At 34.4% G+C, this 18,613-nt stretch overlaps 1 protein-coding gene across 6 annotated transcripts in view; it reads right to left on the bottom strand.

Annotated features, from left to right (window-relative positions):
* Positions 1-453: 453 nt before the first annotated feature.
* Positions 454-18,613, bottom strand: part of GABA-B-R1 (gamma-aminobutyric acid type B receptor subunit 1) — a 43,357-nt gene continuing 25,197 nt past the window's right edge. For 3 of the 6 annotated variants that reach the window (XM_068377143.1, XM_068377144.1, XM_068377148.1), the window contains 2 exons: positions 18,428-18,557; positions 9,917-10,076 (listed from right to left, as the gene is read on the bottom strand). In XM_068377143.1, coding sequence (XP_068233244.1) covers positions 9,940-10,076; positions 18,428-18,557 — 267 coding nt within the window. In that variant the 3' untranslated portion in view covers positions 9,917-9,939. Of the gene's footprint in view, positions 827-9,916; positions 10,077-13,220; positions 14,210-18,427; positions 18,558-18,613 lie in introns of those variants that run through there. The other 3 variants (XM_068377145.1, XM_068377146.1, XM_068377147.1) reach the window with 3 other exon arrangements.

Below are 18,613 nucleotides of genomic sequence, written 5' to 3'. Positions count from 1 at the left end.
TTATTTCGAATTAAATCCGTAAATAAACTTTCATAAAAAGAACAACGATAAAGACAAAACATCTTAAACTCTTTTAAATTCACTAGTACAATTTGGCAACTTTGCCAGGAGTACTATTTCGCATTAATTCCATAAATAAACTTTAATAAACAGAACAATGATCATAGACTCTTTTAAATTCACCAGTACCATTTGGCAACTTTGCCAGAAGTAATATTTCGAATTAAATCCGTAAATTCATAAACAGAACAACGATCTTAGACTTTTAAATTCACCAGTACCATTTGGCAACTTTGCCAGAACTCGTAATATTTCGAATTAAATCCGTAAATAAACTTTAATAAACAGAACAATGATCTTAGACTCTTTTAAATTCACCAATACCATTTGGCAACTTTGCCAGAACTCGTAATATTTCGAATTAATTCGTAAATAAACTTTAATTAACAGAACAACGATAAAGACGAAACATCTTAAACTATTTTAAGTTCACTAGTACCATTTGGCAACTTTGCCAGAACTCGTAATATTTCGAATTAAATCCATAAATAAACTTTAATAAAGAGAATAATGATCTTAGACTCTTTTAAATTCACCAATACCATTTGGCAACTTTGCCAGAACTCGTAATATTTCGAATTAAATCCATAAATAAACTTTCATAAAAAGAATAACGATAAAGACGAACATCCCAAACTCTTAAGAAATCCAAGAGGTCCCACTTTTCAGAGATATGACTCCGAGACGTCGAAATTGATCCTTGGCACCATGTCATCTGCTGCATTTGTTGACTGAGGGCTCACGATACGCACGGAGGGCCTCCCACCTGTCAAAATAAAAAAAAAAAATCTATTACAATACCTATCTCTTTTATTTCTTTCTTGATATTTATGGGGAAATTTGGGGAAAACGACGATAAGATTAATAAAAAAAAAATATATTGTAGTATTTTATATTTTTCATTTCTTTCTTGATATTTATGGGGGAAATTTGGGGAAAACGACGATAAGATTAATAAAAAAAATATATTGTAGTATTTTATATTTTTCATTTCTTTCTTGATAATTATGGGGAAATTTGGGGAAAACGACGATAGGATTAATAAAAAAAAAAATATATTGTAGTATTTTATATTTTTCATTTCTTTCTTGATATTTACGGGGAAATTTGGGGAAAACGACGATAAGATTAATAAAAAAAAATATATTGTAGTATTTTATATTTTTCATTTCTTTCTTGATATTTTGTGGAAAATTTGGGGAAAACGACGATAGGATTAATAAAAAAAAAATATATTGTAGTATTTTATATTTTTCATTTCTTTCTTGATATTTATGGGGAAATTTGGGGAAAACGACGATAAGATTAATAAAAAGAAATATATTGTAGTATTTTATATTTTTCATTTCTTTCTTGATATTTACGGGGAAATTTGGGGAAAACGACGATAAGATTAAAAAAAATATATTGTAGTATTTTATATTTTTCCTTTCTTTCTTGATATTTATGGGGAAATTTGGGGAAAACAACGATAAGATTATTTCTGAATTTTTTTTTAAATTGAAAAATATATTGTAATATTTTATCTTTTTCATTTCTTTCTTGATATTTACGGGAAAATTTGGGGAAAACGACGATAAGATTAACATTTCTGAATTTTTTTTTTTAAACCTGAAAATTGGCATATCTCAATGAGGTGAAGTTATGAGTTAAAAATTAAAATAAAATCGTAATGAACCGACAATTGTGTTAAAACTTTTGTAATTCATTTGCGTTTACCATAAAATATTAAAACTTTTTATCTACAATTTGTAATTAATTTGCGTTTATCATAAAATATCAAAACTTTTTTTTCTACATTTTGTAATTAATTTGCGTTTATCATAAAATATTAAAACTTTTTTTTTTCTATATTTTGTAATTAATTTGCGTTAATCATAAAATATTAAAACTTTTTTTCTACATTTTGTAATTAATTTGCGTTTATCATAAAATATTAAAACTTTTTTTCTACATTTTGTAATTAATTTGCGTTTATCATAAAATATGAAAACTTTTTTTTTCTATATTTTGTAATTAATTTGCGTTAATCATAAAATATTAAAACTTTTTTTCTACATTTTGGAATTAATTTGCGTTTACCATAAAATATTAAAACTTTTTTTCTACATTTTGTAATTAATTTGCGTTTATCATAAAACATTAAAACTTTTTTTTCTACATTTTGTAATTAATTTGCGTTTATCATAAAATATTAAAACTTTTTTTTTCTATATTTTGTAATTAATTTGCGTTAATCATAAAATATTAAAACTTTTTTTTTTTACTGCAAGTTCAGTTTTCAGATACTTGAAGAAGCCTCAGGTAAAATTATTTTTCCCTTTGACTTTAAAAATAAAATTCAAACAAGCAACGCTTATATTGTAAATTCTAAATACTAAAATTCTACTTTACCTCGTCATTAAATTAATTTTTCATACCTACCAAAGTTAACCTGAAAGGGAACTGTTTCTCCATCTGTTTCTAAGCTAACTAGCCTCCTGAATCATATCGCTTATTTTATTTTAAACCTTCAAGGGACAACGTATACATGTGACCTGTAGCTTACATATTCATTTTTTCTAATACTTGACCGAAGGGTTGTCTTCTTCCCCACCGTTATTCGTACAGTAAGGGGTCGGTTGCCTGATACACCCTCTCCAATACCGTATATCGAAGGCATCCTCTTCCACCAAACCTCATATACATTAAGGGGTTAGTTGCCTAATGCGCCCTCTCCTATGCCTTCTATCAAAGGCATCTTCTTCCACCAAACCTCTTCTACATTAAGGGGTCGGTTGCCTGATACACCCTCTCCAATACCGTCTATTGAAGGCCTCTTCTTCCATCAAATCTCTTGTACATTACGGGGTCGGTTGCCTAATGCCCCCTCTCCAATACCGTCAATCAAAGGCCTCTTCTTCCACCAAACCTCTTCTACATTAAGGGGTCGGTTGCCTGATGTGCCCTCTCCAATACCGTCTATCACAGGCATCCTCTTCCACCAAACCTCTTCTACATTAAAGAGTCGGTTGCCTGATGCGCCCTCTCCAATGCCTTCCATCAAAGGCATCCTCTTCCACCAAACCTCTTCTACATTAAGGGGTTGGTTGCCTGATGCGCCCTCTCCAATACCTTCTATCAATGATATCCTCTTCCAGTAAACCTCATTCTCTCCACATCATCATTCACCTTATATCGCCATCTAAGTCTCTGCCCTCCTCTTGATCTTCTCCCACTAACAGGCTTCTCCCAAACCCTCCTCACTCGCAAATATCCTGCTTGATAATAGAAGAGCAATATTTCCTGGAATTGATTTTGGAACCAAGGACAGGTAATTTAGAAACATAATAATGACAGTAAGCCGAATAGAAGAGAGTTACAAAGAGTTACGAGGATTTTGCATGACTCAAAGAGTTTTTAGTCTATCCGCGGAGACTCCAGTTGCTCTTGGGTAGAGTGAATTGGTTTGAATATCTAGAGAGTTTCTGTTATCTTGTCTAACTTATTCTTGAATTCGTTTACCGTGTTACTGTTCAATACATCTGCTGGAAGATCGTTCCATGTATTTTCTATTTTGTTTGTAAATAAATTACCACATTGAGTGGTGTTGTACCTTTTCAATTCCAATTTGAATCTGTTACCTTTGGACTGGTTTGTGCCAAGCGTGAAGAGGTTGTTGTAGTGTACATTTGTTATTTCTTTAAAAAATTTAATATCTCTCTTAGCTAGAGGATGAAATACCTTACATTGAATTAAATGACAGGAGCAGAATGGAAAACTTGCGATGCTGTACATATATTAAGATCTGTGTGTGCTTATACAGGTGTTTTTGACAAAACTGAGATAACCGGACGATTCATCTGTACTACTGCATTGCAATTATTGTTTAATAACTACTTTCCACTTATTAAGGGGAGAAAGAAGGTATTCTTTACCTATGGTAAGCATTTCTTCTACGAGAAGGAGTCTCCTAAATCAAAACATTGTTCTCTAGTGTTGGGTAATGCCATAGCCAGGCCTGCACATAACAGGGTCTTTCATTGTCTTGGGTTAGAGTTCTCTTGCTTGGAGCGTAAGCAATACTATGACTTATAATAAGTTAGGACAAGCGCAAGCGGTAATGATCACAAACAGACATCTATTTCTACTGCACTGCAATTATTCTGTGGCTAATTTCCACTTGGTAAGGGTAGAAGAGACTCTGCAGCTATGGTAAGCAACTCTTCTAGGAGAAGGACACCCCAAAATCAAATCACTGTTCTCTAGTTTTGGGCAGTGCCATTGGCTCTGTACCATGATCTTCCAGTCTTGAGTTAGAGTTCTCTTGCTTGAGGGTACACTGGGGCATACTGTTCTATCTTATTTCTCTTCTTCTTGTTTTATTAAAGTTTATATAGTTTATAAAAAAAATATTTATTTTAATGTTGTTACTGTTCGTAAAATATTCTATTTACATATTCTCCTCTGTTCTCATACACCTGACAACACTGAGATTACCAAACAATTCTTCTTCACCCTAGGGGTTACTGAACTGCAATTATTCAGAGGCTATTTTACACTTGGTAAGGGTAGAAGAGACTCTTTAGTTATGGTAAGCAGATATTCTAGGAGGACACTCCAAAATCAAACCATTGTTCTCTAGACTTGGGTAGTGCCATAGCCTCTGTACCATGGTCTTCTGCATTCTTTGGTGCATACTTTACAGTTCCTCCTTCTGTCTCTTTATAGATGAAAAGTACTATGAATCATAAAAACTATTGTTCCAGTCGTTTTATTCCTCTTCTTAGAAATCTGTAATTGTCAAAGCAATTTTTTTTATTTTTTTTTTTTCATTTTAGTTGATTTTGTTCATGGTTTCATTTTCTTTCTAAGATGATTTTTCAATAATTGTTTGAATCTCAGACTTTGCTTTTTAGTTAAAATGTGTTTTATTTGCTCCTTACTTACAGTAAGCATTCCTTTTTTTTCAACTTTTCCACCTTTTTTAGGATTTATTCATTTCTTGCAATTGATTTAACTTCAAAGAGTTTTTGGCAACGTTTCAGGAACCAGGTAAGCACTTTTCCTCAATATTATATATGTCCGTATTATTCTATGTCAATATTGTGAAATGCAAACTTCAATATACACCGTAGTCGGTCATATTCCTGTAGTGTAAACATTTCGCAAACATTTTTATTTCCTTTGGACGCCCTAAAGATCCTACTTCTTTCATGATATTTGTGGCCTATTTGCTATAGTCTCTCTACCAAAGGATTTAGTTTGATCCTAATTTTAATATTATTTATAATTATCAATTTTACTAACACAGAGTAAACCCAAAGCAGTACAACGAAGCTGATCAACATTCTCTGCTTTGATTTAGTTTAGCCACATAACCCTTAACTAAACAACACTGTTACGGTTTAGATACCTTACAAACCCCCTCGCCACTTCATTTCACATCGGAGATAACAATTGCAATAAGTGTTACACCATCTATCTACGAAATTCAATAATCGTATCACTATAACAAACTAAGACGACAACGGTTACAGCTCACTACCAGTTGGAATACCAGAGATGATTAAAAAAACAAGAACTATAACCTTTTGCTGCTGGAGATTGAATAGGAGCCTAATATATATATATATATATATATATATATATATATATATATATATATATATATATATATATATATATATATATATATATATATTTATATATATATATATATATATATATATATATATATATATATATATATATATATATATATGAAATGGCAAGTTTTTCCTAGTTGATAGGCCTCTTTCCCATATATAAATATAAAATTCCTCCATTAGTTAATACGCATAATTTGATGCAAACTCATCTTATGTGGCTCTTTAGCTAAATCTGAAAGAGCATCACAAGTAAGTAATTGTTTCCAATATGCATGGACCCTTATCTGATTACGGCTCATTTTCTGTTCCCTACATATACACCGAAAGTTTAGCCTATTCTTAACACATTCTCCTCTTTCCTCATACACTAATCACTAAACGAAATTCTGTAATCCATTTATCGAACAAGAGAAGTAAAACTCTAAGCTTAAATTCATTGTTTACATTCTAGGTAGCCATAGTGTAGAACCTACCCGCGTCCAGATACAAGCTAGGCAATCTTATGTAGGCCAAAAACTATCATGTTGAAAACAATAAAATCTAATATCAAAGGCTCAAAACTCACCTGAATAATCACGGCACTTAAGTGATTAGAAGAACAAAGGAAACACCGTATGGTAATCATTCAACCAAATTCTATAGATACATAAATCTTGCAATTAACACTCGTTATAAGGAAAACTCGATAGAGCACTGAAAAACGTCATGCCACTCTAGCGAGTGGCGACGTAAACATTGTGACCAGAGTTGCCAGATGGGTTAGTCTAAAAATCCCCAAAACTCATGATAAACAAATCCCCCAAACAAGCCAAAAATCCCCATTTTCCAGAAATGTATTTTCTTCTGATCATGTAGGCTTTACTAATGTGGAAATTACTCACTATACTTCATATAAGTGCATGTAAACTAATTGCAACAATATAAATGTTCACTCATCTTTGTTTCTTCATAGAAATTTGTACGGAATATTCCTATCAGACATCCAAAATCCCCAAATCTAGGGATAAATCCCCATATCTGGTAACACTGATTGTGACGGGTCTGAGAACCAACTTGCTTCTCTCTGGGATGGGTGTCCTACACTGGCGATCCCCGAAGTGGTTTTGTAAAGAATTTTCCTTTCGTTAAACGTTGAAAGCTGGCACTTCATAGATATAAGCAATGTAACATAGTAACCATCAAAATTATAACTTTCATTATTGAAATACTGTTTTTAATGTACTCTAGGTTGTAAGAAACGAGTTATTACTCTAAGGCATTATTTTTTAAATTTGAAAAATTATGATGTAAATTCACTGGCAAGTGAGAGTCCTTGGCGGCATTGATTAAGAATAATTTCATAGAACGAAAATAGGCAGTTCTTTACTCCTTAAACTGAAATTGTCCATGGTCTCCGACATTTCATAATCTGAAAATGAAATGATTCTGTACTCTAGACACTTATTCTGGGCTGCAATTGGGCACAGTAAAATATCTTTGACATGCTCCGTCCACAAGCATCGTCAATGGCCGCTACTCGTACGGTCTCTGCTCCGCCGTGGCTCGCTTCTCTTGCAAATTGACATTATATCACTACTCCTCTGTTCTGACAAACAGTTGTGACGGTGCCGAGTGAAGGTTGTGAACTCAAAGGCAGGATGCAATCAACTGAGTTGTTTATTAAGGAACACTCTCCTTTATATACAAAACCTCAAGTCGACAAGGCATAACAAGTTCGAGAGACAGACTATGTTACAGAGCAAAACCGGAGATATGATCATTCAGGTTCTTTTTAGTGAATGGGGAGGGCGCAGATACAAGCATAATATATACAAAATAATTATGTACAATTGTGTGACACACGGTTGGTACACAGTACATGGATGTGCTGCGCACCCCAGTCGTATGGGTCACTATCAAAGTGCCATACTTACCTATCTGTTTTATTATCATTTAGGGTTGAAGTGGAAGATGTGGTAACGACTCTGACTGGTGAATGCCATACTGGGGTTCGAGTCCCACTCAAACTCTTCAGTTCCTTTGGTCGCTGCAACCTCACCATCCTTGTGAGCTAAGGATGGGGAGTTGGGGGAGCCTATAGGTTTATCTGCTGAGTTATCAGCAACCATTGCCTGGCCCTCCTTGGTCCTTGGGTAGAGAGGGGGCTTGGGCGCTGATCATATGTGTATATATGGTCAGTCTCTAGGCCATTGTCCTGCTTGATAGAGCAATGTCACTGTCCCTTGCCTCTGCCATTCATGAGTGGAATTTATACCTTTAATGTTATGTTTACAGCAATCAGCTGTGAGAAGATAGCAGCCAATCACGATGCTTGTGGGCGGAGCATGTTAAAGATTGTGGACTGTACCCAGTCACTTCCTTTAAGCTCTGCAACTCGATTAGGAAGATTACTGTACTCTTCTTCAATCACTTTTCAAATGGATGTAAGGAATTTGGGGCCTGGAATGCCATTCAGCACAGATGTGCAACACTTTGAAATTGAAAGTTGAAAGGTGTTGGACAGCAAGATTGAAGACAGGAAGCGGGAGCGTAAACGGGAAGGCTAACAAGTGGGCGTCCACGATAACAGTAACGGGCGAAAGACAGTTTGTGATAGTCCGCTTTGACTCATAAAAGTTACGAAGTATCTTAGATAAAAATTTATATAATTTTTAAACTAATTCGAAATTCGTTATGAAATTTAATCCCTGTGAATCTGTGATCATACTTTGAGATATTAAACTAAGGAATATTATTGTTTGGTAATCAAAGACATTTTTATGGTTAGTTAATTCATGAAGTATTGACATAAGTAAAGTAATTTAAAATGAATAACTACAGCTAGGTCTTCCTTATAATAAACTACAAGACAAATGTAGTAAATAATCTCCTAAGAGTTTGAAACTGAATGAAAATGGAAAACACTTCTTCAAAACGTTTTAATAAATGTAGCCACCTTTAATTCATATTTTCCATCGTATGGTGATCTGTAACGCCAGAATATTATTATCATTATTATTATTAATTGCTAAGCTACAACCCTAGTTGGAAAAGCGGGATGCTATAAGCCCAGGGGCCCCAACAAGGAAAATAGCCCAGTGAGGAAAGGAAACAAGGAAAAATAAAATATTCTAAGAACGGGAACAGCATTAAAATGAATATTTCATATATAAACTTTAAATACTTTAACAAAACAAGAGGAAGAGAAATTAGATAGAATAGTGTGCCCGAGTGTACCCTCAAGCAAGAGAACTCTAACCCAGGACAGTGGAAGACCATGGTACAGAGGTTATGGCACTACCCAAGACTAGAGAACAATGGTTTGATTTTGGAGTGTCCTTCTCCTAGAAGAGCTGCTTACCATAGCTAAAGAGTCTCTCCTACCCTTACCAAGAGGAAAGTAGACACTGACCAATTACAGTGCAGTAGTTAACCCCTTTGGTGAAGAAGAATTGTTTGGTAATCTCAGTGTTGTCAGGTGTATGAGGACAGAGGAGAATTTGTAAAGAATAGACCAGACTATTCGGTGTATGAGTAGGCAAAGGGAAAGAACCGTATCCAGAGAGAAGGGTCCAAAGTAGTACTGTCTGGCCAATCAAAAGACCCCATAACTCTTTAGCGGTAGCATCTCAACGGACAGCTGGTACCCTGGCCAACCTACTACCTACTACAATCAATAAATATCATCATTATCAACTCGATAGATTATGTAGGCGAGATTTCTGATAAAAGATAGCCACAAGAACTTTAGAGTAGTACTATAAAACCTGTATTGATTAAAGCATATACGTGTACCAATTAAGCTTAACTATTTTCTATAATATGATATAAATAGGCCTACTAAATATTTTGCTGAGCTGAATGCCGGCGAAGTGCACTGTGCTAAGAGAGTGAATACTTAGTCTAATTTTATAACCGTTCAGTGTGTTTATTCGTGTTTTGTGCGTGCAGTAAATAAGTCATCAAGAAAATGAGCTATTTCTTTTCATACTTAGTCATGATTAGAGTACCTACTTCATTATCATTCTTCAAATGAGAGCCTTCTTGAGTGTTACCACAATGAGTTCTTCGATTAAAACCGTGATTCCCATTTGAAGAATATAATTGGCAAAGGGAAGATCACAAGGAAATAAATGAAATACGTTTTAAGGGAAAATATACCAAGTAGAAAAGAAAGTGCTCAAGTGTTATTAAAATTACAGTAATTAAAAAATAAATCGTTTAAGGTGTCGTTTGCAGTTTAAGGCTCCACCACCAATCAATTATGGTTTCAGCCGTGCCTGGTATACAGTGCTTTTTTTGGTATAGTGAATTTTAAAAATCTTTTGGTTATTGACTTACTACTGTAACATAATTCAATGTCAGCGCTGAAGAGCGGCTGTTTGTCACTGTTGGAGTCCATATGGCCTGTGGGAAAGACAAAGTTGAATGGCGAGGACAAAAGCCAAAGAAAAATTCAAAATACTTCAATGAGACTATATACTGATACTTCTTCGTTTAGCCTTTAAATATTTCACTTGATCTAACTCTAATTTGTAAGCATTTTTTAGCTATTTTTCTCCCCGTATGAAAGTTGAAATATCCCCAACGTTGTAGAAAAAAAAATAAGTTTGTATATTTTGGTTTAAATTTGTGGTTTCTTAACGCTTCACGCGGAAGCATAGGCCTACGCCCGATGGATAAATTAAAAGTTCTATGGAGCAAGCATGATTATATATAGGCCTAACCACTGCAGAACATTTTTGCGATTTATTTCATGGTCTATTGAAGATTTCAGACTTGTATAATATCTTTTTTACAAACACTACAAAGTTAACAGTTGATCATTCAATTGCATCTAAGGTTGAAATATTAAGTTAAACAACTTTTGTCATAGCCGTAAACAACCTTAAACCTAATTTTGCTTTTAATTCAAGCAATTCTCACGAGTAAATATACTTTATTTGCTTATCCTTACAATTAAACAATTTCACATAAAATAGATACATAATTTTTGAACATGTAATGAAATACAGTTTTGAAGAATCTATTTCATAGGTCTTGTATTTATACAGCTCTGTTAAAAATAACACTTTTTCCATAGACACTATAACTTTATAAGTACACTAAATCACAGGCGTTGACATCAAAGTCCACCTTTATAACAGTCAGAAGACAGGGTTCAATTCTATTTACAACCTTTGAAGTTGTGTGTCCTTACACACACACACACACATACACACACACACACACACACACACATATATATATATATATATATATATATATATATATATATATATATATATGTGTGTGTGTGTGTGTGTGTGTGTGTGTCTATGTAATATATATATATATATATATATATATATATATATATATATATATATATATATATATATATATATATATATATATAGATAGATAGATAGATAGATAGATAGATTGAAAGATAAATGTCTCTGAGTTTTACATATATATATATATATATATATATATATATATATATATATATATATATATATATATATATATATATATGTATGCATATACTTTATATATATATATATATATATATATATATATATATATATATATATATATATATATATATATATATATGTATGCATATACTTTATATATATATATATATATATATATATATATATATATATATATATATATGTATATATATATGCGCGTGTGTGTGTGTGTGTGTGTGTGTGTGTGTGTGTAAGGGTTATTTATAATTAATTTGAAATTCGTCATTGCTGGTTTTAACTTCTCGAATAAAAGTTCTTTAACGACAAAGTTTACATTTTTTTTTCATACTGTTATTTATGTAATTTTAAACAACCCATCAGTAACATCTGTCCTTTTATTAACAGTGGTCACTATTAATCTCTGCTCACCACTTCGACTTAAATCTGCAGTTCAACCTCCAAATAGTAAACCAGTTTCATGTAGCTTTGAGGTTTGGTATTCTGTTCCTGTAGGGTGTGATATATTGAGAGATTCTCCGGAAAGAAGGGTTTCTTGAACCAAAGAAATCTAAACGGATCATTTTAACACCAAAGGAAGTTATATTCATCAAAGGCAAAGACCATTATTAAACATTAAGTTCTGTAACTTCGAATGGCATCAGCGGATATACTGTTAATAAAGTCCAAAATTCTTTTAGAAAAACTAGAACTAAATAATATTTCACCTTGTTTGATATATAACAGTTGTCCCACAAGGTTTGAAGCCCTGTCCACACGATCGAGCATGCCCGACGGGCAAACAGTGATACCAGGCCACAATAGTTAGTGAAAATGAGGATTAATGACGTCAGAAGCGGGAAAACCACAGACAGAGATCTGGCATCATACAGCGTTGCCAGATCCCTGCCCCTTTGGCTTTCCCGCTTCTAACGGCATCAACCCTCATTTTCACTAACTATTGTGGCCTGGTTTCACTGTTTGCCCGTCGGGCATGCTCGATCTTGTGGACAGGGCTTTAGAATCATCTTTATTTATTTGGTCGGTAAACAAGAGGTCTACAAGAGTTGGGATCCTTCAGAATGTAGGCCACTTAAAGCAATTTTATAACACTTGGAACACAAAGTATGTTAGGCCACCAACAGTTGCGGTTCCACAAGCATTCTAGAACATTTAGGACTTCGATTTTAAGTCACCAACAGTTTCAGTTCCACAAGCATTCTAGAACATATCGGACTTTGATTTTAGGTCACCAACAGTTGCAGTTCCACAAGCATTCTAGAACATATCGGACTTCGATTTTAGGTCACCAACAGTTGCAGTTCCACAAGCATTCTAGAACATTTAGGGCTTCGATTTTAAGTCACCAACAGTTGCAGTTGCACAAGCATTCTAGAACATACCGGACTTCGATTTTAGGTCACCAACAGTTGCAGTTCCACAAGCATTCTAGAACATATCGAACTTCGATTTTAAGTCACCAACAGTTTCAGTTCCACAAGCATTCTAGAACATTTAGGGCTTCGATTTTAAGTCACTAACAGTTGCAGTTCCACAAGCATTCTAGAACATATCGGACTTCGATTTTAGGTCACCAACAGTTGTAGTTCCACAAGCATTCTAGAACATATCGGACTTCGATTTTAGGTCACCAACAGTTGCAGTTCCACAAGCATTCTAGAACATTTAGGGCTTCGATTTTAGGTCACCAACAGTTGCAGTTCCACAAGCATTCTAGAACATTTAGGGCTTCGATTTTAGGTCACCAACAGTTGCAGTTCCACAAGCATTCTAGAACATATCGGACTTCAATTTTAGGTCACCAACAGTTGCAGTTCCACAAGCATTCTAGAACATATCGGACTTCGAATTTGGGTCACCAACAGTTGCAGTTCCACAAGCATTCTAGAACATTTAGGGCTTCGATTTTAAGTCACCAACAGTTGCAGTTGCACAAGCATTCTAGAACATACCGGACTTCGATTTTAGGTCACCAACAGTTGCAGTTCCACAAGCATTCTAGAAAATATAGGACTTCGATTTTAGGTCACAAACAGTTGCAGTTCCACAATCATTCTAGAACATATAGGACTTTGATTTTAGGTCACCAACAGTTGCAGTTCCACAAACATTCTAGAACATATAGGACTTCGATTTTAAGTTACCAACAGTTCCAGTTCCACAAGCATTCTAGAACACATAGGACTTCGATTTTAGGTTACCAACAGTTGCAGTTGCACAAGCAATCTAGAACCTATTGGATTCGATATTAGGTTATCAACGGCCCTGCTCGTACAAGTATTCTACATCTTAATATTTCAATGCTAGTAAGCCAATAGCAGTAGTCCTGCAAATATTCTAGAAATACTAAGACTTTGCTGTTAGGTTACCAACAGTAACAGTCTTGCAAGTGTCTAGAACCAGCAGGCCTTTGATGATAGATTACCAAGAGCAGCAGCTTTGCAAGCAACTAGAACTAGTAGAACTTCATTGTTAGGTAACCAACGGCAGTGGTATTGCAAGTATTTAGAACCAGTAGGACTCAGATGTTGATTTACCAACAACAGCAGTCCTGCAAGCATCTGAAACCTGTAGGACTTCAATGTTAGGACACCAACAGTAGCCATCTTACAAGCATCTAAATCCAATGGGACTTCATTGTTAGGACACCAATAGTAGCCATCTTACAAGTATCTGAAATCAGTAGGACTTCAATAAGCTACCAACAGCAGCCATCTTACAAGCATCTAAATCCAGTGGGACTTCATTGTTTGGACACCAATAGTAGCCATCTTATAAGCATCTGAAATCAGTAGGACTAAAATATTAGGCTACCAACAGGAGCCATCTTACAAGCACCTGAACAGTAGGGCTTTGCCATAAGATCACCAATGGTAGTTTTGGAGGTCTATGGTGCCAGGATGATTTTGAAATGTCTAACAGTGGTCTAACAGGACTGAATAACCAGTATGCCAATTTTTTAAGAACTGATTCTTCAGCATGACACTGCTGTACTGTAGCCTGGATCTCTTCTAAGTGGCGGGCGTTCCTCGTGGAATGAAGTCTCCTGGCAACGCTCACCTGTAATGGTTTTTTATTCATGAATAATACAGTACAGACAATATAAATTTCTTCAAGGATGACTAGCCTCTTTAATATATCAGTGTTTTACCATCATGAGCCTGAGATAAGGTTAGTTAATCATTAATTTCCTAAGTTTACCTGAAGTAAATTTTTGCATCATGGAATGTCAAGTTACTTTAGCAACGGTTTGAATGTTGAGATTATATACAATTATATGTTTTTTTTATACGTTCCAACTAAATATATGAACAGTCTAACTATCGAAACTCCTAAGAAGCACATGCTTACCTCTGGAATAACGTCAAAATAGATGGACAGGACAAGAACACTCCCACAGATCAAAGTGACGCCACCGGATTCTATCAGTTAAGGAAGGGACTGCAGCAAGATGCTGTATTTCATGCAGCTGTAGACATGCACTTGGAGTTCCGCTAAGGACATCCAGACATCCATCCACCTATTGGTATCCACAAGAGGACATCCAAAAACATCCAGTATTCTGTTACCTTACCGTTCTGAATACAATGGCGATGTTTCAGAGCGCCTTGTCAAGGTACGACACAACATGGCGGCTATGTCTCTGATCACTTCCTATTTCCATCTTCATTTTACACAGCAAATGCGCTCTGAATATCCACTGAGGCTCTTATTCGCTCTTTATTATATATCAAATTTCATTCTGCATTCCACTAAATTGCTAAAAGCATGCATGTAGCGACAAAAAAGCATGAAACTGTTCATGTCTGCCCTCCTGCTTGGCATTGCATATCCTTCCGCCATGTTTAGTGTTCTAAAATATGTCTTTCCTGTTGCACTGTTTGTTATGTCGAAAAGAGATTTCTATAAAGGAATCACTGTCAAAGTATCCATGGCGATAGAGGTGTTTTCTATCACTTGACAAAGATTATAAGGACGATTTTTTTCAACGAGTTAGAAGTAGTGTACGAGTGCGGAAATTTTCTCAATGAGTTAAAAGCAGTGTAGTAGTGTACGAACTTGAAATCCCGAGAGAAGGCTTCACTGACGTCATCATCAGCAGTTTCTGTTGCATTAAGCCATTTTACTGTTTGTTTTAGTTTTAAAATTTTTTTTCAATGTATAAGTTAGTGAATAACGTAAGAAATGCGCCTACAGCATCCTTGACGGACTCGTAAAGGTTGACAACGAAAACTTATATCGAATTATTACTTATATAATCATTATCATTACCAATTTATATGAAAAACAAACATTTGGGGTGTATGTTTGATAGCGGCCACCTGTATGTATGACGGCTGAATACGAAAATGGCAGTATAAGGGGGGGGGTTAGCCCCCTCCGTTAGGAAAATAGGTGAGGATATTGCTTGAAGGTTAGGTTAAGGGGAGGAAGTTTAGGTTAGTTGTTGCCCTTTACTTATGCACGCGGAACTGGCCGCTGATGTACAAAGACTCCAAACATATTTTGTGACGAACACATTATTCGTTAAATAAACTTGTATTGAATTTATAGGTAAAACGAACATTTTCTCATCACAAGTTGATTCAGTTTCAAATCCAAATGACTGACTAAACGAAAAAATATTAGACGCATTTAAAAAAACGTGTGTTGAGCTTAAAATATTTAAGGAATCATACTATATATGTTTTAGGGTGAAGGATAGTTAGTGATAATGCAAGTTATAAATTTCACAACTTAGAGATTACTATCAATAACTTTCATAACTCAAGACAGTTTTTTCTCAAGGTTTCTTGAAGAACATTCTCAAAAAAAAAAAAAAATGTCGTCTCTTGATTTTCTTCTTCCACATGCACATGACCAATAGAAATAACAACCACTCGTATTGAAACCAATTTAGCACATTAAACATACCAAGGCAACATTTGAAAAAATGAAAACAAAATCAAACATTCAAAGAAACACTGAAGAAATTAAGACGATAAAGTATACCATCCAATTAGAAAACGGAACAATTATCTGCTGATACTACAAAAACAGAGTTATTTCATAGAAAACGGAACAGTAATTTGCTGATACAATAGAAAACGGAACAGTAATCTGCTGATACAATAGAAACACTGTTTCAATTTGTTTCTTGACTCTAAGATTATTATGGATGTGGAAATGATTTCCTGTTTATTTATTCTTTATTATAAAGATGTTGAGATGTTTTTTATATAATTAAAAAATGTATAAGAACTAAAACTAATATTTAAAAGATAATTTGGGTTAAGACTTTCCTCCTAAAGGATTTTTACCCATAACATTGATTTTAACTGTAAGATAATTAATAGGAAATGCATGTATGTAGTTGTTGGTCCATATTAAATACATATAACATACTAGACTAAATTGTATATAGACACATTTATCATTTATATATACATGGGTATATGTAATCAATGTATGTTCAGAATTTACATTATACTAACAAATCTGAAGGGAGATTAACATGATGAAAAGGTTTATGTATCGCCATGATCAGCAAAACTGTACTAGTCAGGGCCGCCATTACTAGGTTGGCTTGCTGTGACCAATCGGACTAAAGTCTCCCAACATCACCAATACGCAGTAGTTAGCATGTTGATGAAAACTTGCCAAAACCCAGACATAAATAAGGGCATGTCTGAGGCCTTTGTCCTGCAGTGGACTAGAAACGGCTGCATTTGTTTTTGTTCGTGAAACATATCTACACAGATGTATAGGCTGTTTCATTAATCAAACGCATTGTGAAGAGTAGGCCTACACTAGTCATTGGAAATTTTAGTCCCACCTAAATCATACCGATCAAAATACTTCAAGTTATCATAAGTTTAATATGTTATACATGAACGAATTGCACGAACCCGTGTTTATAGAGCCCTGGTGAGATGAGGGTACTAAATTGCCCTTTCCATCGGCCACTTTATTAAGAAGAAAAAAGAAAAAGAAAAAAAAAAGTTAAACGCTGGACCCCAAGAGATGGTGAGAATAGCAAGTGAGTCTGCCCTGCTGGTTTTCTTCTCACGCTGTACTCGAATTTGTTACTTTCCTCCCCTGCTCCATCTCATGTGAATCGTATACTCTCTCTCTCTCTCTCTCTCTCTCTCTCTCTCTCTCTCTCTCTCTCTCTCTCTCTCTCTCTCTCTCTCTCTCTCAAACAAGCTTATAGCCACCTGCTTTTCCAACTAGAGTTGTAGCTTAGCTAATAATATATATATATATATATACCTGTATATATATAATATATATATATACATATATATAATATATATACCTGTATATATATACATATACATATATATAAATATATATATATATATATATATATATATATATATATATATACAGTATATACATATATATATATATATATATATATATATATATATATATATATATATATATATATATATATATATATATATATATATATATATATATATATATATATATATATATAAACACTTTACATAGAGGACCTCAGTTTGAGCTACCAAATTATTATTATTATTATTATTATTATTATTATCATCATCATCATCATTATTATTATTATTACTTGCTAAGCTCTAACCCGGGTTGGAAAAGCAGGATGCTATAAGCCCAGGTGCTACAGCAGGGAAAATAGCCCAGTGAGGAAAGGAAACAAGGAAAAATAAAATATTTTGGGAACAGTAACATTAAAATAAATATTTCCTATATAAACTAGAAAAAAACTTTAACAAAACAAGAGGAAGAGAAATAAGATAGAATAGTGTGCCCGATTGTACCCTCAAGCAAGAGAACTCTAACCCAAGACAGTGGAGGACTAGGGTACAGAGTCTATGGCACTACCCAAGATTAGAGAACAATGGTTTGATTTTTGAGTGTCCTGTTGGTTTGATCCCAGTGTTGTATAGTTTATATAGAGACAGAACATTGATTTTTGCACATGCAGTATCCCATACATAGCTTAAAGAAGCTGACATATTCATGGTATCCTTATAAAAGTAAAGAAACTCCCCAAAATGCATTAGAATTATCGACTCGTTGCGATCGTTTAGACCAATGAAATCATTCAAGAGGAAGAAAACGAAGAACAAGAACAAAACAAGAACAGTTTAACAATACTCCTAAGCAATTCAGTAACAATAATGAAAGGGTAAAAAAAATGCCCTTAAAAAGAGATTAAAACATATAAATCGTCTCGCTTTCTTCTTCTTCTTCTTCTTCTTCCTAGGTATCCAATGACGGCCAAACCACGGTCAGACTAACCTTGCCTCAGACGCATCTGTATCGGCTCCTCCACTCCGGTCAAGACGTGGTTCTCGCTGGCCTGCTCTCGGGCCCTGATGGCGGCTCGCTCTTGCAGTTTCAGTTTCAGGAGGCGGATCTTCTCTTCTTTCTGAAATGGAGAGGAAATTGGAACGTTCAATTGCAAGCGAGGATGATTTGAATTTA

Source organism: Palaemon carinicauda, chromosome 7 (genome assembly GCF_036898095.1).
Source record: "Palaemon carinicauda isolate YSFRI2023 chromosome 7, ASM3689809v2, whole genome shotgun sequence".
NCBI lineage: Eukaryota > Metazoa > Arthropoda > Malacostraca > Decapoda > Palaemonidae > Palaemon > Palaemon carinicauda.
This window is presented reverse-complemented; position numbering and strand designations above follow the sequence as displayed.